At 41.2% G+C, this 24856-nt stretch overlaps 1 protein-coding gene across 1 annotated transcript in view; it reads left to right on the top strand.

The window, feature by feature from the left end:
• Positions 1–22748, top strand: part of ADAMTS17 (ADAM metallopeptidase with thrombospondin type 1 motif 17) — a 193141-nt gene extending 170393 nt beyond the window's left edge. The window contains exons 20-22 of the mRNA XM_050903173.1: positions 2938–3090; positions 18791–18968; positions 22198–22748. Of these exons, the coding sequence (XP_050759130.1) occupies positions 2938–3090; positions 18791–18968; positions 22198–22349 (483 nt within the window). The 3' untranslated portion in view covers positions 22350–22748. The remainder of the gene's footprint in view (positions 1–2937; positions 3091–18790; positions 18969–22197) is intronic.
• Positions 22749–24856: the final 2108 nt, after the last annotated feature.

Below are 24856 nucleotides of genomic sequence, written 5' to 3'. Positions count from 1 at the left end.
ATCTATTTACCTTTTGTCGTGTCTGTAATTGCCCACTCGTGATTTTAAATTTGTCCTTGTTCTGGCACATTTCTGCTATTATGTAGTACAGTTGACTCCAGGACACTTTTGATGCTCTGCCAGTTTGAACACTTCTCATAACTAGGACTTTCTTCAGTGGTAATCACTTTAATCCTTAACATTTTAATCTGATGTTGTGGAATAAATATCACAGTAGTGGTATCATTTTATAAATCTATTTTCTCATGTATGTTTTTGAACTTTTTGGTTATACAACAAGGAACAGTTGACCACATTGATGTCTAGTCCCCAATCAAAAATGTGTGTTTTCAAAGCAAATTCCAATGCAGACTTCATTGTGGAAAAAATTAAGTCCCCCTTTTATTGCCAAACACTTGAGATGATTGTTTTGGACAAAGTACTGCTCAATCCATTTTTAATGACAAAAATAGAGACTGTCAGAAAAAGGTGAATGTTGCTACTGTCAGGGAACTAGAGTAGGAAAAAATAAGGATTTCCTTCAAATAAAGGAGCTGAGTCTTAACTGCAAAGTTGTGTTTCTCCTTTACAAAACCTCGAGGGATTTGACTAAGTAATTTGTTAATAAAATAAGACCTAATGATCTCAGCTGGACACTCATGGACTGCGCATATTAATTTGTAGACTGCTCTGTTGTGGAATCTCTGTCAAATCTATATGTCAAGAAATTCTTCATGAAAACAGAGGACTCGAGGAAAGAAAAAAACTCTTAAAGAGGGTGATTTATATGTGACCACCAAAGATCTGTTGGAAACCTTTTGCAAATGCTGTTTTGTCTAGGAAAGTATATGCAGTATTAATCTGTGAATGACTTAAAAGCTTGTGGGAAGAACAAACAGTTGGTGTTTTTCCCAGACTTGCTTGTAAAACCCACCTAGAGATTTCTCCTACTGTGAAAAATACTCCACTTCAGTTTGATTTACTTTGAGTAAATTGGACCATTTGAAAGATTTTATATATTGTGCTTTGTAGTTTGAGATGAACGAGTGCAACCCTGAGGAGTCCACCCTGAGGACTGAGGAAAATGATACATAATTTGGGAAAGTCTATACAACTTGGGGCAAATTCATGGCTTTAAGGTACCATTTAGGGAGCTGCAGCCTGGGATCTCTGGCAAGTCTTGCACTCTGAGGAGTCCAGCAAAGCAGTTTCTGGAATTCTGCAAAGCCTGGAAGAATTCATCCCAGTATCTAGCAGAACTATACAATTGTGCTTGTTATAAAGATGTTACATCCGTGAGGGGGTCACACCATGAGCAGCACATAGTAAATTAAGTGGAAGGTTTCCCAGATTTTCAAGAAGTCACTTTGTAGTGCTCTGAAGTATTTAAAGGCATGTCTGTTTGCTTGCCAGCTAATAAACGCTTGTCATTCATGTCCTTAACAAGGCCAGCAGGTCAGAACTGCCTGGATTGTATTTTTAAGACGGTTAGACAGGCATGCTGAGATTTGTCCATTTGATGTAATTTATATCAAGCTGACGCTTGTTTCCAGCATAGACCCCCTGGATGGAGAAGCTTCTTGGAATACGTTCAAAAGACCTCACAGAATATCTCATATCTTCACTATTTATTCAGTGTCAAATCAACTGTCTTCTCCATGCTGATCCCCTGAAGGGGAGAACTTGACATGCTAGAGGAGGTTAGTTTTTATCTCAGTTGGTACATATATCATTTTTCCACCCACCTGTCCCCAGTGGCTCTTCAAGAAAATTTCGCACTCTTAACCACTGCAGTGGCATGAAAATGAAGAGCAGAGAGACTAGCTATGCTGTTGTGTAGTGACATGCACTTAGATGGCTGTGACAGCAGCAGCAGATCTGTTACTCTGTTATCGAACTAGTTATTTAAAACAGAAATTCTGTTTCAGTTCATTCCAATGGCCTTTTCCCACCTAGTACAGTCAATGAAATCAAGACAAATACTCCAGTAAAACAGAATTTCCAGGCGACCATTGGCAGAGATAACAAACGGGTGACCAGATATCCGTGCTCTTTAGAAGCTACCTTCATAGTGCCCAGGCACAAAAACATTTGTGCATAATTTGTGCTCACTTGCATGAATGTTTGTTAGAATGCCCAAATGTTTGAATGAAATCTTCCTTCAGCAACTGATTCTAGCAGCTCTAGTAGCCTCCTGCTTTCTCAGAGGACTTCAAACAGTGCCTGCTTATGCTTTTGGTGTTGAGAAGTCTGTCTTTCATCCCTGCTGATGTCTGTGGCTAGCTTGCTGGCCGTGGTTGGAAGCTGATCACAACACTGTGGCTCACTGAGTAGTGCCTCTCATGAGCTATCCCCTTTGTACATTTGAAGTTCTTCGGAATTAACATAGTGATAAGCATACGGCAAATCAAAGAGTGAAGGTCATGTATGTGTTTCACATGAGAACACGTGTGAGAACTGTGACTTTGCCTTGGTATGTACAAACTGTAGTGCAGAAATGTGTTTGTAGCAGTGGTCTCATGCTGCTGTGATTTGAAAATGCATTTATCATCACCATCATTTTACTCCCATGATACACCAAGGGATGTGGCAGTTCTGTGTTGTAAATCTCAGTGCGTCCTTTTTCAGTGTGAATGATGAGCTCTTAAACACAAGATGTAGTGGTTTTTTCATCTGTAACACCAATTCTAGCAAAATGCCAGCTGATGTTTTTCAAAGAAGGTTGATTTTCAGAATTGCCATTTTTCATAAGTAAAATACTTCACAAGCAGATATCATGCTTTTCAAGTTACTCTTTTATGTTTGAAATGGGCTTAGATTATTGGGAGAAAACCGTATGGGTTACGAGTTTTCCTCTGTGTTCATAAAATCAGCTTTTCCTTTTAGCGATGTTACCAAGATAAAAGTTATCAATTCTAGGCATCATGTAACAGAAAACAAATATCTGTTGGTTTACAGTGCTCGGCAGACTGTGGCAAGGGGATTCAGAAAAGAACAGTGACGTGCACGAATTCTCAAGGAAAATGTGATGCAGCCACCAGGCCAAGAGATGAGGAAGAGTGTGAGGATCACACAGGCTGTTACGAATGGAAAACAGGCGATTGGTCTAAGGTAACAGTGAACGCGACATGGTATTTTCTTTCTAAGTGCAAAGATGTTCAGAGTGCTATGCTTCCGTGTGCTGTCTGCATTAATTTGCAGTTTAAATATTTGGAAAGGAAGGGTTTAACTGGTTTTGATTGGAAGTTTTGCTGGGATTTAAACTTTCCCCTTATGCCATTTATAACCCAAACATTGCAACACAGGCTTATGGATATCACCCAGCAAGTTTTAGAGAAATGTATTCCAAACGGGATAGAAATGAGTATTAATTGACAGCTTAACCATCCAAAAGCAAAACCTACACAAGATTCCCACCACAGGTGGACTCTTGTTGTCAAAAAGCTACTTTATAAACGATGCTGAAACTGCTTTCCAGATTTCAAAAAGCAAACTCTGAATAGTTCTGGCTAGCGGATTGAATTCCTCAGAAAAGAGTTCATTAGCAGTATCTTCCAGGAGTGCAGGGAACTAAGGAGGTGTCCCATGCCCAGCCTGGGCAAGCTAAAAAGAAAATAACAGAAGATTGGTTTCCTTGAGTGTAAATACGTGTTAAAAATTTGCACTTCGAGTTAGGAACCTAGTCACTGAGAAGGGAAATCTCACAAGGGGGCTGTGGTGAGAGTTTTGTCTCCCTCAAAGCATCAGTTTGGAGCTGAGAAGAGAGCTGGACCTTAGTCATCTTATCCCACAGGTGATAAATCTGAAGGTTTGGGAGAACTGTTGTTAAACTGAATACTACTGGGAGGAAGCCCTAACACACACAGAAACAGAGGGTAACTGAGAGCACTCACAGCTGAATTCTGTTCCTCTGCCTCATGCAGGTCCCGCATGCAGAGTCAGACAGTACACTATTTTATTACCACAGATGCAAAACTAGAGCTGTGCAGCTGAATTTCATGCTGGTCTTGGACCTACACAGCATAGTCCAGTCCTAGACTTATTCCAACCACCTGAAATGAAAGATAGCCATGAATTTAAAGGCAGAGCCAAAACCATCAGTCCCTTCCTCAGGGCTGGATTTTACCTTCACTTAGGCCTGTCTGAACTTAGTTTCTTCAGTGACATCAGTGGAATTAATTCCCGAATGCAGTGGATTAAACCAGAGCAGAGTCTGCTCTGTATTTGCATTCTGATCTTAAAGTAATAGGTCGTTTTGCTTGGGAAGGAGGCCTGGTAGTGTGAGAAACTCAGCCTTTGCCAGTGTTGTTCATAAAGCATCCTTTACATTACTGACTTCATGTTTGCATAAAGAACTAAAATTTCCCAGGAATATTATATTCCAGTTTGGTTTTATCTTATCTTTGTAACTGTACTGTTCTTTAAACAGAAAGCCTACTTTGTGTTCTGGAATGTACGGCATGTGCAGAAACCACTGGGATACAGTAGTTGCATTTTGCTTTCCAAAAACCCAAACTCCAGCAAGTAAAATCCAGTGAAATAGAGGCCCATGATGGGCAAACTGGCTTATCTGTGATTGCATTTTTTTACATTGTGATTAGGAATTACAAATATTTATAGATATAATCTGTCATAGATGCATGAATTTAATGGTGTCAGTGCTGGAGAATGCATTAAGAACCTGCCACATACAAAAGGTCTGTATTTATGCTGAGCCAGGAATTCATATCACAGAATGTTTAGAGTATTGAACATTATTTTATTCATAACCTGGCACACAGAGTCCATGCAAGCTGGCCAAAACAAACAGTTCCCGTGTGTTAACAGGTGAAATAACATTATTTATTTATTTGTGGAATTTTAAAACATTTTGGCATGCAAATTGACCCGGATTCTTTTTATAGGGAGGAATATGAAATAATTGTGTATTCACTGATTACATGGATTGAAAGTTCAGTATTGTATGAATGGTTCCAATCTGATAAAGATGTTGGCTCACTGCTAGAAAGGCTGCAAGCATACATTGGTCACAGTAAATAGTGTTGTTGATGGATTTAGTGTCTGCATGTGAGCGGGACAGGATCAGTGCAAAATCACTTGTTATTTGCAATTCTTATCTCAGGATCAGGATCCTCCCTGTGCAGAAGGGCACAAAAGCTTATGTGCTGCATATGTGGCCTGCTTCTGTCTGCAGAGAGCTTGTGCCAACTCTCTGCTTCCCAGGAATTTCACCCTGTGTGAGTCCAGCAGGATGTTCTTGGACTTAGATTTGGTTTATAATGAGCATTTAAAATTCTAGACATATTGGTTAATTCTGACTGGACACTTAGATCACACAATTAGATTCTTATTCTCTGAGTAGAGGGGTAAACAAAAGGCACCACTGGATTGCTAGAGAAGGGTATGGATAGATACAATTTGAAGAAAATGTACTGTCCCAGAAACCCAGATAGCTGAAATGTTTGGTGTGGAATTCAATTCTTCACAAATCCTGAGCGAAGGATTTTCATCGTGATGATCCAGAAGCTTTAATGCAGGGCTTAGACTTAGGGGGAGAGCCTTCACAGCTATCAGCAATTCCTCTTTGGTGTTGTCCGGCTTAAAACAGTTCCTCCTTTAAGGAGAAACACAAAGTCTGCGGCAGTTAGATTATAGTGAACTCTTTAAAATTCATACTTCCAGGGCAAAATTCCATTGTAAAACATTTGTTCCCGGTGCTGTAAAAATTGCTGTGAGAGAGCTTTGTGCTGACTAAGATGGAAACTTTTTCTATTAATACAAATTGATCTCAGAACAAGCAACAACTTTTTGCAATTAATGCCTTGTGCATTTGTTACTTATTGTTAAGAATCATCAGGGAAGCAAGATTTAACTAAGAGTAGTAATTATCACAGATTAAAATAAGGGGCTTTGATGCTTTATGTGCAGACAGCTTGCATGGTGACTTGGCCTCCAATCCTTAATTTCCCAAACCAAGATCGTTTGAAGATACCAGGAAGTCATGTAAGAAAGAGGCAAAACCTCATTTAAGAAGTCAAGTCCAGATACAACTTGTAAATAGAACAGGCTGTTTGGGTGGTAATGACAGACTGTTATTTTTATATTATTAGTAGTAGTATTTATAGAATACATGGACTCCGCATGAGAAGACAGATCAGTTCCCTAAGGAGTTCCCAGCCCTATATAAATAACTCACCTCGCGTCTGACAGCAATGAATATGGTTATCCTATGTAAGATCTTGGATCCTGTTGCATTCAGAAGGTGCAAGAGTGGGCAGCAGTAAAATCTCCAAATCTATGCCAGACAACTTGTGATTTTATGTTCTCAGACCCTGGATCCACTTCTGTGTAGAAGAGGTGAGGGCTTGGAGGCATGGCCATGCTGATCTTTAACCTGCACCTACCAGCCAAAACCTTGTCCACTGGCCTTAGTAACGGCTCTGCAGTCGTTGCCTGTCCATGCTCTGAAGAAGAGGAATTTTATTCCATTTTCCGTCAGGTTTATTTGCAGATGGTCCTTACTGCATATTATAGCTGTGGACAGCATTTGGAGCTAATTGAGCAGATTCAGCAAGCAGTCTTGGCTGTGATATTTGTGTATTCCCAATGTATTTGCAGCATATTTCAAGTGTTGCATGAGGAACTGATATATCTAGTTCACTTTGCAAACACATAGAGCCAGATCTGTAAAGTTATTTTAAATGTCTTTGAGGTTACCTTTGTTAGTCCAGTGCTTGAGATTAACAGACTGTGTACTGTAATTCTAAAGACAGAGTATTGTTCTGTTACTAGTAACCACGTGTAACCTCCATTAGCACTGCTACTAAACTTGCAACGTCTCTGCACTACTGCAACTTCTCTTTTAAACCCCTTATCTTAAAGGGATATAATTATTATTTTTAGCATTTAACACAAACACAGCATTGGTATTATGAGTTACATAACTAAACTGTTCCTGGCCCAAGAGTCTTCAAACCTAGTAGAAAGATAGGTTGCACAGTGAGAGACCCACTGAAGGTGTTAACCTGAAATCGTTTTGTTGTTGTTGCCTGGATTCTTCAGAATTGCAATTCGTTATATCATCCTTCTTTATATATGATGCAATATACAAATGGGAATCCAAGCCATCTCCCATTCAATCGGTTCTTCCAAAAGGAAATTCCACATCCAGTTTGCATTCAGTTAAAGAAACAAACATCTCATACACTCTTTCTACTTTGAAACAGTTGCTCCTTGTTTGAAATCTGAGCTGTTAAATGTTCTAGCACGGGAAGCATTTTTACATTTTTGTTGTAGTTGTGCTAGTCAAAAGACCAAACGTAGGTTGCTCAGTTTCCCAACCCTTGCCTCAGACTCCTAGGCTGCTGAAAATATGCCTCTTGATGCTTTAGCAAGACAGTAGTTCATTCTTTCATGATTAATTGTATTTTGCTGACAAACTTTATGTCAAGGATTACATTCCTGTGAAGAATGCAGGCAGCTAGTGAACAGAATGTGTCTTTATGTATGTGGCTCTCCGGGAAGCTTAGCAGGATGCACAGCCTGAATCTGTACCGTTCGCCTGCTCGAGGCTGCGCTTGAAGGGAGCAGCTGCAGGACTCTGACCTTGCGTTGAAGTCTACCTCGACTCACGCAGTTGAAAACATATGTCCCAACTGATGTGGGGGTGCACTGCGATGTCCCAAATGATGTGGGGGTGCACTGCTGGCCTGCTGCAGGGAGATGCAGGCTTGATGTATTGGCTAGCTATGGTGGTGACAAAGATCAGTTGTGCTTGAAGGTGAACAGCACTAGGGACTGCTTTTTAGCTACCCAAGGCTCCTCCTGTGTCCCCAGCTCTCTCCCTTTCTGCTCTAGTAATAATGTAGCAGGGAAGGCACTCAGGTGCAAATGTAAAGGCCAAGGCTGTATTTTTTGAGTTCCTTTTCTCCATTTGGCTTTTGGACTCTTCTAGGGTATAACTGAAGAGGCAAGATTATACAGCAGGAGCAGTTCTCCACAAGATTTTTATGGATTTTTCTTCATTTCCAGTTCTACTTAATTGTTTCACTATTTTATATGCCTCGACATACTCTGTTTCTGTCCTGTGACTGAAGTACTGTATTTTGAGCCAATAGCACAGAATGGTTCAGGGTTCCCAGTTTCATTTTTTTGACTATTCTCCTTTTAACTGGTATTACATCAAGGAAGGTAGAATTACAGGCAAGATACATTAGCTCCATCGTTAGTGCTGACTTTCACAAGGGTGCATTTTCAGCTTTGCGGGTAGAAGTTTAAACATGCAACTTCTGTCCCTCAGGCAACAATTTAGCTCATTAACCTATTATATTACATAGCCCAATGAAAAGATGTTTAGAAGGAAGATACATAGAAGCCTCATAATATATTGGCTTTGCCATATTTTTTCTTTGCAGTTACAGTAGGTGCTCTGTAAATACTAAGGCCTATATCAATCTCGGATAACCCAATGTAAAGCCAGAGTAACTGTCTTTCATTCTTCCCTGCAACCCATTGGCCACAAGCCAAGGATCTCACTCAGCACAGTGGGTTTGATATCAGTCTCTCTTACGTTAGTGTAAATCCAGATTAATTCAACCACTGAAGTTAACGCAGGCTTATGCCAATGCCATGCAGATCAGAATCTGACCTGACAGACTGTGCAAGATCTGTGGGTCTTGTGTAGGAACCATCACAGATTCACGCTCTCAGGTGAAAACAGAAATATATGACATGTCAAGCTGGGCTTCAACTAGGAGAGAAAGTAGAGGAGAAATCTTTTCCTACCACTTTACATCTCGTATAACCACCTGGCACAACTTTCACTGGATTCAGAAAGATTGTACACTCCAGAAACTGGAAAGCACTAGTAAGGATCAGCTTGGCAAAGCTGATGTTAAACAATATTCTTGTTGCCAAATAGTGTCAGTAGTGATAAAGCACATCTGAAAAATTACCTATAGCCACCTGCCTTCCCTGGACATCTATAGTTGCCAATTTCTTCACAGTATTTTGCTCAGCCTATGAAATGCTGGCTATGGGTTCTCATCCCAGGACAATATTAACAATAGGGAGAAAATAAAAATCTAATTTCCTATAACAAAAATACTGGGTTTGTGCCAGACATTGAGGTATTTCGTACTGAAGATCAGCAGTCATTCATCACAATGGGTGGTAACAAGGATTTTGTAATTGCAAATTAATTGTTTTGGCAGGATTACAGTAGATTGTATTCTCTAAGAGATAAAATCCCTAGCCTTGCCGTATACATGTTTTCTGAGTTCCAAATATTTGGGAACATCAACAAAATCCTCTATATGCCTCACTTTTAATGATTAACTCACATTATATGATAAGAAGAGTAAATCAAGGACAGCTGTGGTTTGAGAGGTATATTCAAAGCTGTTATAAATATAGAAGCAAACTGTCCTTTGTTTTAACATTCATTACAAATTCATGGCTTGACCCACCATCTGTTTATGATAAACTATGGACAACTTGTTAATTCTTCATAAAAGTCATAACTAAGTTCATCTTCTTCTACCTTTTCATGTTGAATTGAGAGAAAACTCCGCAGGAGGGATGGTCGCTTAAAACTGCAGTCGCATATCACAGCTGACAGACCCTTTCCTGCTGCTTACTCACTGTGGCTCGGCAAACAACTTCATGATTTATGGCTGCTCGTGTGCATTCAGCACCATAGCTAGAAACTGATGTTGGAAGATTGTCTACAGGCCTCACTGATGCAAATCAGTTGTTCTCCAGAAGGTGACAGAGCTGGATGTGACAGGAGAGGACCCAACAAGCTTTAGTATTCAAACCCTCTGCTTCTCTGGTCCTAGGCATGACCAGGAGCCAGAGCATCAGAGTGTCCTAGACCTAACTACTGCCCCTATGGACTGCTAGAAGTTGTACTGCTGGTTGTGGTTCCCCATGGTTTGTTCCTCTGGTGGGTGATCACTGATGTGCAAACTACAGCCTTTCTTGCCAACAACTAATCTCAAAATACCCGTCGCTACAGAGGATGAGAACAAATGGCCCAAAATTGGTTACATCAGCCAGGGACACTCCTCAATTTGGGAAAGTTGTTGCCAGTATTCTAGTAAAAATTTCATGCAGCCCTTTGGAAAGGAAGATGGAAAGCCATTGCTCTGCATTTCTGAAGTACAATGGTACCCTTTTGAGTTGTGATGAGCTAAAACCATAACCTTTAGTTTAACCTCCATTGAGGAAATGCATGGAATAAAATAGATCTCTGTGAGAGAGAAAGCTAGTTTTTGTTTTACAAAGCAGAAACCACTCCTCTCTTCTGCTGCAGTGAAATCAATTTTGTTTATAATACTATGGGCCAAATCACTGACCCACCAAAATCAATGGCCAACTCCCAATGACTTCAGTGAGTTAAGGATTTCAGCGTAAAATGAAGAATTCTGGCACATGGCTTGCAGTTTACATATGACAGAGGTCCAAGGCTATTGGTTATTTTTTTGTTGTCTTCACTGTCAGTGCAGAGTGTGCTGGAGTTTTCTCTGTTCCCTTTATGATTTTATTCCACAAACTTAGGTAAAAGAGAAATGAACCATCCTGAATGCAGAACAAGGGTTCTGAGAAAAAGACTTGGGTCATTGAAGTAAAAGCTTCAGACGGGGAGACGTGAAGGGAGACATCTCCATGTTCCTGCTGCCATTTCACAAATCTGTCACCTTGAGCTGCTTAAAGCCCAGCCCAAGGCCCTTCTACTGCCTTGTACCACCAAGTAGAACTGATCGCTCTGTTGGGGAAAAACTTAGAAATATAGTTTTCATACCTCCACTGGAAATATGCATTTTAGGAAAGAAAGGAAAGTTCATATGAGTTCAGCTCGTATTAACTACAGGCTTCTGTGTGGTCACGGGTCCATCACTTAATTGAATTCACATCACTGAGTCCTAGCCATCTGACAGTTAGGTGCCTTGTTTGAGATAGTTGTTAGGCTTCATTTACAGTCATTGTAAGACAGGCAGCTCCAGGTAGTAGTTTTACCTCCTTTCCTTAATAAAGGCTGCATTGCCCTTTGAAGTGGTGATCTCTCTCTGCTGACTGCAAAGAGAATGTAAACAGAGCTAGTTCAGTAAGATGAATCCCACCCCTTTTGCTCTTTGACTTTCTGTCCACCCATCTGTGAAACGTCTTTAGCTATGGTCAGAGGTGTAAATATTGTATAACAGCACTAAAACAAGGTTGAGCCTCTATCTAGACTTGTGCTAACTGCCAGCCCCAGTCAGTGCAGCCGTAGTTGGAAACCTAGGCATGGAAAGTGAAGAGATGCTGACTACAATGCTGGCTGGCCATGTCATTCCCCTGGGGACTGTAAGCTACAGAAACCAAGTCCTGCTCGTGCCTTTGAGGCAATGGCTGCTCCTTGTTTGCACAACAATTTGCACAGCTCATCTCTGCTGGAGTTTCTGGAAACATCCATAGTACAAATTATTTTGATGGTTCCTTAGCAAAGGAGAATGTGCTACAAAAAGACCATATTAATCAGTGTTTTGTTTGAAGTGGAGCACGTTCTGTCACAGTGTTATTGTCTCATGTTCCAATACAGCCTCTAGTGATCCTATTAATTGGAAGAATAACTTTTCCTTTTTGATATTTTGTATATAAAAGCGTAGTTCATTAAGTGCATTTTTTTTTTGATGGAGAATTAAAGCCTCCCACCAAGATCAGTGGATTGGAAATGGAATTCCATCGTCACTATTTTAATCTTTTTTTTAATGTGAAAAAGAAGAAAGCATGAAAGAGAAGCCTGTTCAAATATTGGCATTCATTTTCTCTGAGTTATGCTGAGATGTTACAGTGTCTAGGATCATGTTTTTAAAAATATGAATAGTAGGTAATTCACCGTTTAAATTTTGTACTACTCATCTGAAGAGGTTTTTGCCCCTTGAATCCTTACAGCACGCAATATGTATCACTAGCAGGGACTGCTATAATTTTGCAGTCTTTCCAATAGCCTTTTGAGGTTTATAATGACTACTGAGGCATTAAGGTGACAATCTTCCAAAACATCTTTAAAGAGCAATTAGTATCAGCCTGCTGGTGATCCCTTGTTTGACTGTGCAAAGAGATGAAATGCGGTGTTAGTTCAGCATCATACATTTCAAAGCTGAGTAGTTCCCTGTCTAGAGAATGCTCAGGCAGGACTGAGATGACAGAGATGAGCAGCCTCTTTCTGAAGTTAAGTGATCCTAATGGAGTCCTTAGTTTAATTACTTTTTTTAATAAATTGCATTTGGGTAGCATTGATTATTAACTGATGAATAACTAAAATATGTGTTCAGTGGAGCTTCAGTTCCCAAGATATTCTTTCAGGCTAACATCTGCAACAGGAGTCAGGGTGGGACTATAGCTCATGTAGCCCCTAAAAACATTGCTCAGCATAAGCAGCACACACTGCTGTAGAAGCAGGGTAAATTCTCAAGCAGTCAGCCTGAGTTATGTGATCCCATGGTTACATAGTTGTCCATTACTATCTAGTTTACTTAAAATTAGCTCGATTATGCCTTTTACATAAGGTGTTTTTCAGCATCATTTCCTTGCAGTTTTTCAGGTGGAATAAGCTATGGAGTATTTCCACTTTGTACCTGCCACAGATCAAAACATTGCACACACGCTATAGGTGGCATGCTAGACTATGGTACCCTGTAGGCAATACCGTATCATTTCACATCTCTGCTTGATCCTGTTCTTGAAATCCAGTTTGAAAGCTTGTGAGAAGTAAATTCTGCCTGATTGGTATAATGAATTAAATGACATTTCCTCATTACCATCCACCTGGGCTGCATTGCACAAGTACTTAGGGGCACTGTCGCTACCCAGAACATTCATGCGTTCAGCTCTTAATCTCTGAACCCTCTGTACACAATGGAACTTTTCAGAATAGCAAAATCAAGCTTAATTATGCAGTGAGACATGCTGGAGGTACTGGTCAGGTCTTGTTCCTTAGGGTCATGCAGTTTGAAAGCACAGCTGTAGGCAGGTTGGAAAGATTGCTTCTCTCTTTTCCTTCTAAGATACTGTCACATCAGCCATGAGCATTTTCTGCTATAATTTATTGTTTCTTCCCATACTAAGTCAGAAGGGTATGCATTTTTTCTTGGCTAAATTAAACAAATCAGTCATTTCACAAAAGTTTCGAAATGAAAGATTGTTGTAAGCAAGACCAGATATGTTCTCTTTACAGATCTGGGGTTCAAAAGGAAGAAAAAAGAAAAAAAAAAGAAAGAAAGAAAGAAAAGAAAAGAACAAGGAAGCTTGAAAAACAGCTTACAGTTTGCTTTGGGCTAATTAGATCTTATCAGTGAAAAGACAGAGTTTTCTTTCTTTAGCCTGATGCCATGGTGAAAGTTGACCTGGTGTTCATGAAAGCATGTCGCATGCTGCTTTTCAGCTAGAACTATAGAGTTCAAATTAGTGATACTCGTAAAAAGCCTGATGTTAAGGTGTGCAGAGCACTGACTTTCAGAGCACACACATGTATACTATTAAGGTCTCAGGAATGGAGCAATTACAGGACATTTGTCATTCTTCTCACATGCCGTGTTAGAATGTTATTGATAGGAACTTGTCTTGCTTTCTTTCTGACTTTCATAGAGGCAAGAAATAAGACCCCTGGGGGGAAAACCACTCTACCCTATCCTAACGCCTTGAAATACTTGAACTCTGAAGTCAGTAAAGCATGACTCTATCTCTGAATATTGGAGCTTTAGCCATAGTGTTATCCTTGGCTTCAGCAACTTTCAGCAAATTGGGGACAAACCAGTATCTTTAAACATCAGATGACTGCAGACTGATGAATAAAGAAAAAAAACATCTTGCCCTCAGCTTAGTTATGACAGTCATCGTGAACTATATCTCCCTCCAACAGATCAGCCTTCTAAATATTGGAGTACGTTCAGGATTGGCTGAAGGGATGCTATGACCTTCTGCTGGAAAAAGCAAGTCTTTTACAAAAATCTCTCTCTTAAAGGTTAGAAAAGTGACATTTTTAAAGGTGACGTGTGGTCTGAATGCATCCCTGCCTAGCCAGCAGCCCTCAGCTAAGGCATAAGCAATGCTTCATTATCCCATTCAGTCCTGAACAGATCACAGCCTGTCCTCTGTAGTGGTAAATCTGTGCCTTTTTCTGTCCCCATTAAGCCTCAACACAGGGATTCTTTGGACTGGTCTCACCTATGCATTCCTCCAGCTGCCCAATGGCAGCCCTGCCCTGGCTTCATTCATTCTTATTCCTCTCTCTTTCTCTGGCTATCTTTTGTAGATCAGGAGTTGAAGTCCCTGACAGATCTCAGCACTTACTGTAAATTCATTCTATTTTAATACCTAATATTCTCCTGAGGCATTTGCTTTCAAAGCAATTAGACATCTGTCAGCACCTTTGGTAGATTTCAAGCTTTCTTATCAGTATCCTAAGGTGGAAATAGCATTCCAGTTGAAAATCATAGCTTGGTCTTAAGGTTGGACTTTTTCAGTGAGTAAATCTTCTTTAAGCTGATAAATGCAGCTGCTGCCTTGACAATTTGTGAGTTTATTTCCTTCTGGATATCCCCACTGGCTTGCATGTTACTGCCAAAGAATGTGAATGGAGGCATTTTTGTATTCCTTTTGCCTTCTCAAGCAGTGTTTGAACTGGGAGTTACAAGGGCTCTCATTAGGTTCACTTTTTGTAACTGTTCATTAACCCCCTCTTTTTTACAGTGCCGAACAATCCTTTGATCTTTGCATGTGGGTGGATTTCCAATTTACAATGGCTACATTGTCAGTTTAGTGCATTATGGTTAAACTAGACGAATTTTGCATATGCATTTTTCTGATAATGACATCACTGGCAATGCCTGGTGGAAGGAAAAAACCACTTCTTTGTTTGACACCGGCATCTCTATTCAACCACTTGTCCAAGTCCCAGCTTCCCAGAGTAGGCAAGTTGCTTGTGGGTTTTCTCTCAGTACTTGCATAGCAGCTCAGGTGGCAGGCAGAGATCCATGCACCTCCGAACCAGGTTCCAAAACCGGTCCTCCACATTCACAGATCACTTTACTCCACCATGACATCAAAACATGTGCGTTTCTTGAGAGTTACATCAATGCTTGTAAAGGCTTTTCCAATTTTCAGAGTATGTTTGTTAATAGCAGTGTAAGAACTCAATATTTGCCCAAAAAGTCCAGTCTCCAATCAACAGCATTTTAAATACGATCAGCGCAGTTACACTGTGCAGCGCTGGAGCCTCCCAGCGTTCTGCGCAGTGAAACTGTACTAGCTATACAGAAGCTGGATCAGGTGCTGGGCTGTAATGGTACTTTTGCCCCTGCAGCCCAGGCCACGCTCTGCCACAAGCGATACGCTCTCTCTGGCAGCTGTTGGCTGCCTGGAAGTTCCTCTGTTTGCAAGAAGGCCGCAGCACCTTTCCTTACTCAAACTCCTCATAACCTGTGTCCAAGTCTGAGGGTCCTGTATCAGAGGGCACAGAGTGAATCTAGCCCTGAAAATTGTTCTGTGGATATGCGTACTTGCTCCATAAATATTTGGGAACAGAGAGACTGTAGCAATGCATTTAGCTGTCCAGAGTAGGAGGGAAGGTATTTATGGGAATTTGCTGTTCAGTTGGAGTTTGATTTTTATGCCTCTTTTAATGATGTCCTCTTTTCATAGTGCAGCATGAGTAACAATTCCCCCTTTGTATGTATTTTGTATCTATTCCTATTTCCTATTGAAATTCCTAGGAAAGAGACTATCCAAGTACAGAGTTGAAAATTTCGTCTTAAAATAAGCCAGATGTCCAACCTTCCTTTAGCTGCCAAGCCCAAAAGAGTTCAAGAAAGATGTTAAAATCTGTCTTCCTGGCTGTGAAAAAATAATTGCATAGCATAGGTGATGATCCCAGTCTCCCAGGAGAAGGAATAAAACTGCTTCGGGCAAAAACTCTGCTGTTATTTGTCTAAGGATTGGAGTTGGCAGTGTCTGTGGAAAAAGTTTCATTGCTTGCCCTCCTTGCTGGTTAACAAATGCAGAGACAGGAACACAGACAAAGGTAGGTGAGTGTTTGTATGTTGGTATCTGAAAACCTTATTCACCTTATGAGACAAATGCTTTTTTCTTTCTTTCCTTCCCCCTATCCCCCCCTCCCCGTTAAGAGCATTCGTAAGCACAGGGAGTGCCTAAAAGCCAGACACAGAGGTTTCAAACTCACTATGTTACAATCATGTGAAGGAACCCCATGGCCTGGACGGGTTATTTTATGCCTGTGTGGTAACAGCTATTCTGTTTGTAAAATGGAGGTACAGTTCACTCCCCTTGCAAAGAGTTTTGTGAGGATTAAGATTAGTAAAGCACTCTGAAGACTAGAAGTCCCATTGAAATCCTGAGGATTAGAGGTTGCATATGACTAGTGAAGTGGAAGAGTCTCATAGTTGCATTTATCAGGATAAAAATTGTTAACTTTAAATCCAAATGTAATGGCCGTGCCTGACTGGCTTCCAGACTGGTAGAAGTCACGGAGGGCACACAGTGCTGGGGAAGAGCAGAGGGACACCCAAGACTAATGAAATGCCTAGATCTCACTGCAGAAGCTCAAGTTATGAAGGGGGTTTAAATAAGGGACTTCAATGATTGCTTTTTGGAATAGCTCACTGTAGGGCATACAAGGGAAGGGCTTGTTCAGCATAGTCCTAAATACCATAACCATTGTTGAGGTATTAATAGGCAATGACCAAATTTTGATGTAAATTCAACATCTGAAAATTGAAGTGCAAAAAAATCTGTCATAAACTAGTGTGTTGACCCTAAATTGAAATAAGAAGGATGTAAAGGAAAAAAAACAATTATTTATTTTAAAAAAAGAAGTTCCAAAATACATGTAAAATTTTAATATAGCTGGAAACACAGAGGTAAGCTGCACACCAGGATGGTTTAATGGCAAAGTCCAGAAAGGATCTGAGCCAGAGATTGTTCCGAATGGAGAAATTCAGTCCTAGAGAAAGGCACTGGGAGAAAGAATAGGAATAAAGAACAGGTGGAATATAGGGGGGGAAATTAAGAGAAAAGCAAATACAAATTTGGTGAGTACACTAAGTACAAGAAACCTGTTTAATAAACAGTCATTCATGTGAGTGACTAAAGAAGAAAATTAGATAAAGAGTCTGTGTTATTTTTGACAACAGGCTTCACTGATCCTACAACTCCTCCTACCCAGAAATAAATTGTTCACGTCATGTAAATGTATTTCTGCACTGGGCTGTCTGAAGCAGGACTCCATCAGCTCTATTTCACATAGTCCTGTTCATCTGAGGCCATTTTTTCTCAGGCCTTTCAGTGATCCACACAGGAAGGAAAAGCACCCTGTGCTCCACCCAGAACAAAGCTATACTTCTTTTATCAGATGGTCTTTGAGAAGCAGCAGGGGTTTCTTGTGATACTTCCAGAACAAAATGACCACAGCTTTGCTGTGCTCTCCTCCATAGATGCGGAAGGTGGAGGCCTACATATATCCATGTGTTCTTTTGCCCCTGGGTCCTAGTCTTACAAGCGTCCACACTGCATGCACATCCTCCGTACTTGGATTTCAGTCCAGCCTCAATGGTGCTCATCTTTTGAGCTTCTTCAATGTTTGGCATGCCATTTTTCAGAAGTACCACTCTGAGGCGATAGTGTTTTTGAGGGAGGGAGCTCCACTGCCCTGACTTTGTTCACAAACAGCAGAGGACAGAAAACATGATCTTTTTGACATCATCCTAATTATATCTCCTGAGTTTTTCCCCACCTCCTCCTCTCCCCCATCGTTTGCTTGTGTGTGGCTTTAGCAGAAATAGGAATCTTACCAAAGTCCTGCAACCCATTGTTTCTTTATTTTAAATACAAGGTTCTTTTATTAACTCCAGCTGGTGCACCTCACTGTGCTCACTGTGTTTGCTTTATTAAAATTGAACAGCGTGCAAGTAGGACATTGTAAATCACAAGTGACTGGGCCAGAGGAAGAGAGAAGGAGAGGTAGGGACTCCAATTGTATGACAACAGAGCATATAAACAGGCTGGGCCTCCTGGCTAATAGAAGCCAAAACTCATGGAGTACAATTTGCAATTGCTCCCAGGAGGACAGACAAGTGCCAGACAGTTAGCAGGAATAGATGAGAGTGAATACTTGAATATCTGATGTGTTCTTTCGTATACTGGAACAGAGCTTCCTAGAGGTCTGGGCATGCAGTAGGAGCTGCCTGCCTCTGCCGTAATCCTTGGGTTTATCTTATATCAGTGCCTGGCAGTGGTCATCTTGTCTGTGGAGGAAGCCTTGTTAGACCATCCAAGACTTGGAGAGGGCTTTTAAACCAAGACAACCAGTACCACTGGGTCTCTCATGGAGAGGGAGGTGGAAGCTGCTCATCCATAATTAAGCAGTACACGTTTTCCAGTTTTGCCTCTTTGTGGCTGGTGGAGGGAATTGCATCTCTGCCTGCTTGAACCTCATGGGCATCCACAGCGACAGTCAGTGTAGATGGACTCAGAGCAAGTCCAGACAGAAAGACAACAGCTTCCTTCCCTGTGCCAGGACAGTTCCTCTGCTCACAGCACTCCCTGAAGCTGCGAAATCATCATGGACAAATGCAACAGCTGTATGAAGGGTCCCTGGCTGACACGATGACCCTGTTGTTGAGTCCTCAGCACCATAGTGAGCTACCAGTCTGCTGCACACTTCAGCTCTGGCAGTGATTTTTCTGGTGTATGTGTGTATGTGATTTGGAAGCTACTCTGCTTGGACCATGTCTCAGTGCCTTGTCTTCTCCAGTGCTCCTCAACCTGTGGGAAAGGCCTCCAGTCACGCGTGGTCCAGTGTATGCACAAAGTCACCGGGCGCCATGGCAATGAGTGCCCTGTCCTGTCCAAGCCAGCGGCCTACAGGCAGTGCCACCAAGAGGTCTGCAATGAGAAGATAAATGTCAACACAATTACCTCGCCCAGACTTGGTGAGTGAGGGGTGTTGGGGGGAAGATGCCACCTGCAAAGGACCAGACAAAGCCCAGGGTCCCAGTGTGCCCACTGTGATAGAAGTGGGGCTTCAGAGGATTGCCCAGGGCCAGAAATTAGGAGAGGGTCCCCCAGTCAGACTCTAGACTAAAGGTCTAGTGTGGATAGGTCCTCTCTTATCCATCGATCCCTGCCTCAGACTTTGCCCAAGCTGGAGCACTCAGCAGTGGATAGACCTGAGAGACCAACTGGGGCACACAAATGGTGGGTGATTGATTGACTGATCACAGAGGTGAGGGAGCTGACAGGCATAGATTTCTCCATCACAAACACCTTCACACCCTGCTTTTGCTGTGGTGAGTGTAAAGTATGATAATTTATGCATCCATGCCCCAAGAAAAGTACATGACCTTGACAAGCAGAGCATCACTGGTTTTTTTTTCCTTTTCATTTGCTGCCACAAGAATGTGATTTGATGAATTAATTTGCCCAGGGAGGCAAGAGAGCATCCAGCCTCTTTCTGTGAACCCTTTGATTTTCTGCCACTGTCCTTCTCCTCACCCTCCCTGCATCCTCTGTGTACCTGGCTGAGATAAGCATATGGTAATAAGCCATCTGCTTCCCAAAACACCTTAACACCGTATTTAAGAAATGTCTCTGGTTAAGAATGCTTCTGTTAATACAAAATTGTGGGAATCCATGATTTTCCACATCATATTTTCTCAGTTTATAAGGGGATAAAAATAATATATTTTTCCAAACTTCAGCCCTATATGTTCAGCCACAGCTCCAAGGACCAAGCTGGTTTCTTTACATTTCACACATCATCACCAGTAAGATGAAGCTAAACTAAGCCATCAGCAACACTGACACAGCCTCATTGGTCCCTCCCATTACTTTTCAGTACTAGAGGCTGGGTTGTAAACAATGCTGCTAAGAGCTTACCAGAAAGAATAGCCTCCACACTCTCAGCAGAGCTAGTCTTGTAGGCTAAGAAGCTTCTAATACACATATGAAAAGGCAGAGCTGCTATGTAATAGAGAACCATTTTCTAATAGCACTGTCCAGTATTAAATAACACTTAAACTAGGACTGGACTTGAAGCTTCTGAACTGAAATTTGTTTCCCAAAAGTTTAACAGATGTTTAAAAGAATATGGGAAATTTTATTCTTGCAAATGCAGTCACACTGAGGAGCTTCTAACCTCTTTTGTTTAAGAACATGTGAGAGTACTTCCCAAATATTTTAGCACTAAGAGCATAGTGAAAGGAAAACATTTCATTTGAGAAGTAAGCCCTTGATACACTGATGAGACAAGAAATCCATCCTAATTCACATTTTAGGACAAAGCAATAAAAAGCTCACGTGTTTAGAAGACTGAGGAGGCTCAAGTCCCTGCTGAAAGTAATCTGCAAGTAATTTGGGATGCTTTTGTTTCTAAACCGGGCTTGGAATCACCAGGGCCAGAAACAATGATATTTGATATTAGCAGAAAGATATATCATTGAGTGTTTTGCTCTTCCTGCTTATAAACAATTCTCACTGGATTATCTTTAAACAAAATTTTCTGTTTTCTGCAATGGAAACCTCACCAAAAAAAATTATACAGAAAAAAATTCCAGTAGTCTACAAAACCCATGCTGCCTTGTCCCCACTCCAGAATGTTTTTCATCCCAGCTAACATTTTCAGAAGTATCTTAAGTGTGGAGTTCACCTCACCTGACTTTTACATCTGTGTGCAGTTTCCCTCAGTGAAGACACATTCAGAGGGGGTTTATTCTGTCCCTCAGGCACCTGACCCATGTTGCTTCCTCGACATGCTTTCTGTCTTACTTCACAACCTATGAGGGACCTTGGACCTCTGAAATATTGGAGTCCTAGCCTTGTTTGTGGCTCAGTGTCTTTTTATTATATAAAGTCTCTCACCTCAGATTCATAACGTCTATCTCAGATATTCTTGCAAGATGTGTAATTTATTCAGCTACATCACGTTTTCTGTGCCTGGTTGGAACCATAGCGAGTGGGGAGTGCTGCAGATCTAACCCCCTCAAAAAGCCCCTCTGCTGCTGGCAGACTCAGAAATAGCTCTACCCGCCCCCCGTTTAAGATGATCACTTCCACTCAAATTTTTTTCTCGCAATAAGGTTTCTTTAAATTGGCTTCATGTTCCTTGTTTTCTGGGACAGTGTAACTTCATTTCATCAGATTCTATCAAAGTTTTGCTTCTTGTCCAACAGCTTCTGTGATAAACATTCCTACCAGTTTTGCTGCCATTGTTTTCTGGTGCTTGGCACTGAGACTCACAGCTAAATACAGGATAAGAGCCTTTCCTGGTTTCATCCAGCAGAGATGAGGAACAAGGGACTCAAGATGCTGCTAGGTCAGCACCTTTTGATGTTCTTTAATTAGGCCATTTTTTCCCAACCGCAGAGGCCACAGTATTAGTTTAGAAGATTTCCCAATTATCACAGCATTTGTAAGAATGCTACATACAATTTATAAATCACATACCGTAAAAAGCACTCACTACATGTGTGCATTTTTATCAAGTGTGCAGTTTCGCTACCATTACTTTTTTATAAAAGCACATATGACCCTTTAACAATATTGTCAACAGATTCAGCAACAGTGTCTTCGTGCTGCTTTCCCCCCTGCACAAACCTTTTGTCAGTCTGAGGGAGTTTCTGCTGTCTGTTCCCCCCTCCCAATAGCTAATTGTTGTCCTACTGTTTTTACTACACTAAGAAGTATTATTTTTACTTCCTATCAATTTATCTTTACATCCATCAAATTGGGTTTGATTTTGCTCCTCTTTAAAAATGTTTTCCACTGAAAGGATGATGGCCACTCCTGAAAGCATGCCTTAGCAAAGCACTCTCCCTGGGAGCACACAGCTTCCCATTGACTGCTGTGTGGTGTTCATATGCTTAAATCTAGGCTGATGCTTTAGACATTTTGTTCATCTAGGCCTAGACTAGAGGCCTGTTTTGTCACTGAGACAAAATGGGTACAACATAAGGAGGCTTGCGCTCCCCAGTCATGTCCAGCTACACCCTTGCAGTAAGCACTTCCAAGAGCCTGATATTTCGGTAGAAAGAACATCATCTGATCTCCAGTGCTGGCAGCGAGATTGGCCCTTTCTTCCCTCATATGCAGTGATTTTGATCACACCTGCAATGCTGTTCTCTGGCTAATCTGCTAGTTTCTCCTTTCTTTTCTTGTCCAAAGCTGCTCTCACGTACAAGTGCACAGGCGACCAGTGGACAGTGTACTGCAGGGTGATCCGGGAGAAGAATCTGTGCCAAGACATGCGGTGGTATCAGCGCTGTTGCCAGACTTGCAGAGACTTTTATGCAAACAAGATGCAGCAGAAGAGTTAATGAACCTGTGCTACTTCTTAGAGTATTACAGCTATTTGTATGTAAATCACGGACTAGTAGGTCTGAGTACTGGAACTTCATGAGTTGCTACAATGTGGTGGATTCCAAAGCATACCTAATAAGACTTGAAACTAATTCTACAGACTGGATACCAAAGTAATCCACTCATCCACCTTAAAAAAACAAACAGAAAGAGTCATCTCAAGGAGCCAATCATTTTATCATATTTTGACATCCTTACATTTTTCATTAATGCTTTTTACTTTAATATATTAAATCACCAGCCACTGGTTGGCTTGCTACCATTAAAGAAAAGGACAAGAGTTGCAAAGTGATTACATTGACTAAGGTTATGGGTACCTCCATGGAGGAAGGCCTCTGGCAAAATAATTCAGCAAAGGTAGAGACATTACTTAATCTTTTAATCTTGGCTTTCATCTGATGTTTTCAATTCCCAACAGTTATCCCACTGTGGAGTGGGCTTGGAGGGACACACATAAATGAAAGGCTTAATTTAAAGAGAGGATTTGCTGTAAAAGCTTGTGAAAACTGATAGCAGAGGATGGACATCTCTGAAATTCCTGCAGAAAACTCAGTACCATTATATCCAACATTCCAAGTCATATTTTTTAGAGCAACTAATAGGGACTGCTCTTCTTTCTAATTTTAAAAAACAATCCTCTCTCTCTTTTCCCCAGAATAATATAGTTTCTTTTATGAAACCTAATTTTTCTCTGAGTTTAATTAAATGGAAGCTTATTAACAGCAGTAGATAGTTATTTTTAAGCAAGAACCATTTACATGAGATGGGAGAAGCCAGAAATCATTTCATCCAGTAGAGCTCACTGAGAGATTGCTTGGCCTAATCTCTCTCCAGTTTTTAGGAGTCAATCAGATAATGAGACTGAATGTTTTTTTTAAAGAGGACCTTGAAACTGGATAGGGTTGGTACAGAAACAGGATTTGGAACAACTTTTGTGTGAAGGATGGAGTGGAGAGACGTGTTTCCTATCTCTTGGCTCTTGTATACATCTGAGATTATGTTGCCTTTTGAGTCAAAAGTAGTCAGGGATACAAGACATTCAAAGTGTAACCTTGAGCTTGTTGAAGCCATAAGGCTAGGACTTCCATTGCCTTCAGTAAGGGTTAGAATTTTACTCACTGTATTTTAATGCTTCCTGTCTTACTGTTGTGGTGCTATCAGATTGGTGCTATCAGAGCACTTAGCAAGTGCTGCATATATGATACTCTCTTCCAAGTCTCTGCACTTTAAACCAAACTCCTCTCTGAGATGTGAGACTTGAAACAGGAGCTTACCCAGGGCAGAGTTTGTCCCCTCCGTTAGTCCTACAGATCAATGTCTCCCTATCATATCTTGCTCCAACATGTATCACTTCCCTTGCCAGGGTCCAAGGTCAGTTGTTCGGTGGTTAAGTTACAGCCCGCTCTTCATGATACGAACAGAGCCATTTGGATGAATTGCAGCTTTGTACTCGCTCTAGAACTGCGTGTTACTGTTTTATTCTTTGGAGATGAGTGCAGAACTAAGCCCAGCTACTACTCCCAGCCCCTGGGCCAGTTTGGATTGCAGCTCACACCTGTCCTCAAGTTGTCTTTGTTGCTGTTGTCTCTTTTTTTCAATGCAAGGAGGGATAAAGACTCTTAGTACCTAACACATCTTTAAAGCAACTTTTTCTTACTTATTACAATCCTTTCAATATCCAGGACCTCACTGGAATAACTCATTAGCATTTTATTAAGCGCTAAGTTTTTCAAGCACAGGGAGCTAATGTTCATCAACAGACTAATACTGTGTGGGCTTCACATTCGCATCTGTGCTTATTAGTGCAAATGAGCGTGTGTGCACACAAGGGCTGGCCTGTATGCATAAAGGCACACTTGCACACAATTTTTTCTCAAGTGCCTGTCTCAAACAGATCTGCTTTCCAATGCCCCAGATGATTTTCTCTTTCAGGGAAATGATTCCAACTTGTTTTTTGTTATACTGGATGTTCTTTTGGCATCTTATAGTCAGGATCAGACCTCCTTCTTCTGTTATGCCCACCCTGTAGCCCAAACGCAGAGGTTGTGTAACTACTTAGCAAGTAATCAATGGAAAATGTTGCTGGCAGGGGTGACAGGGAAGATTTAGGCAATTCCATGGTGATGTTCAGTTAGGTAAATTAATAGGTAGATGAACTGCTAATGAGAAAGTTCCGAGATATCAGACAGAGCCCAGAGGACCCGATCTATATTGGTAATTCACAGTGGTAGTTTTCCCCCTTGCCTGCTGTCATGCCCTGCAGTAACACATGTCTGCCTGTGCAGCAGGGCTGTGACTGTCCTTGCTGCCTCCCTACCACCACAGCCACCTCACAGCAGTTTGGCTGAGGTGGGTCCCCTTACATCCTTCACTTGGTTTGGAGTTTGCTGTTCTTCTTTTAATGGGCAACATCTGCCCATGAAGTGGCCTGGCCCAATGAAACACCACCCCCTTGCTGATCATT

The sequence above is a fragment of the Gymnogyps californianus genome, chromosome 11 (assembly GCF_018139145.2).
Source record: "Gymnogyps californianus isolate 813 chromosome 11, ASM1813914v2, whole genome shotgun sequence".
Taxonomy (NCBI): Eukaryota; Metazoa; Chordata; class Aves; order Accipitriformes; family Cathartidae; genus Gymnogyps; species Gymnogyps californianus.
Note: the sequence above shows the minus strand (reverse complement) of the source record. Positions and strands in the feature narration are given on the sequence as shown.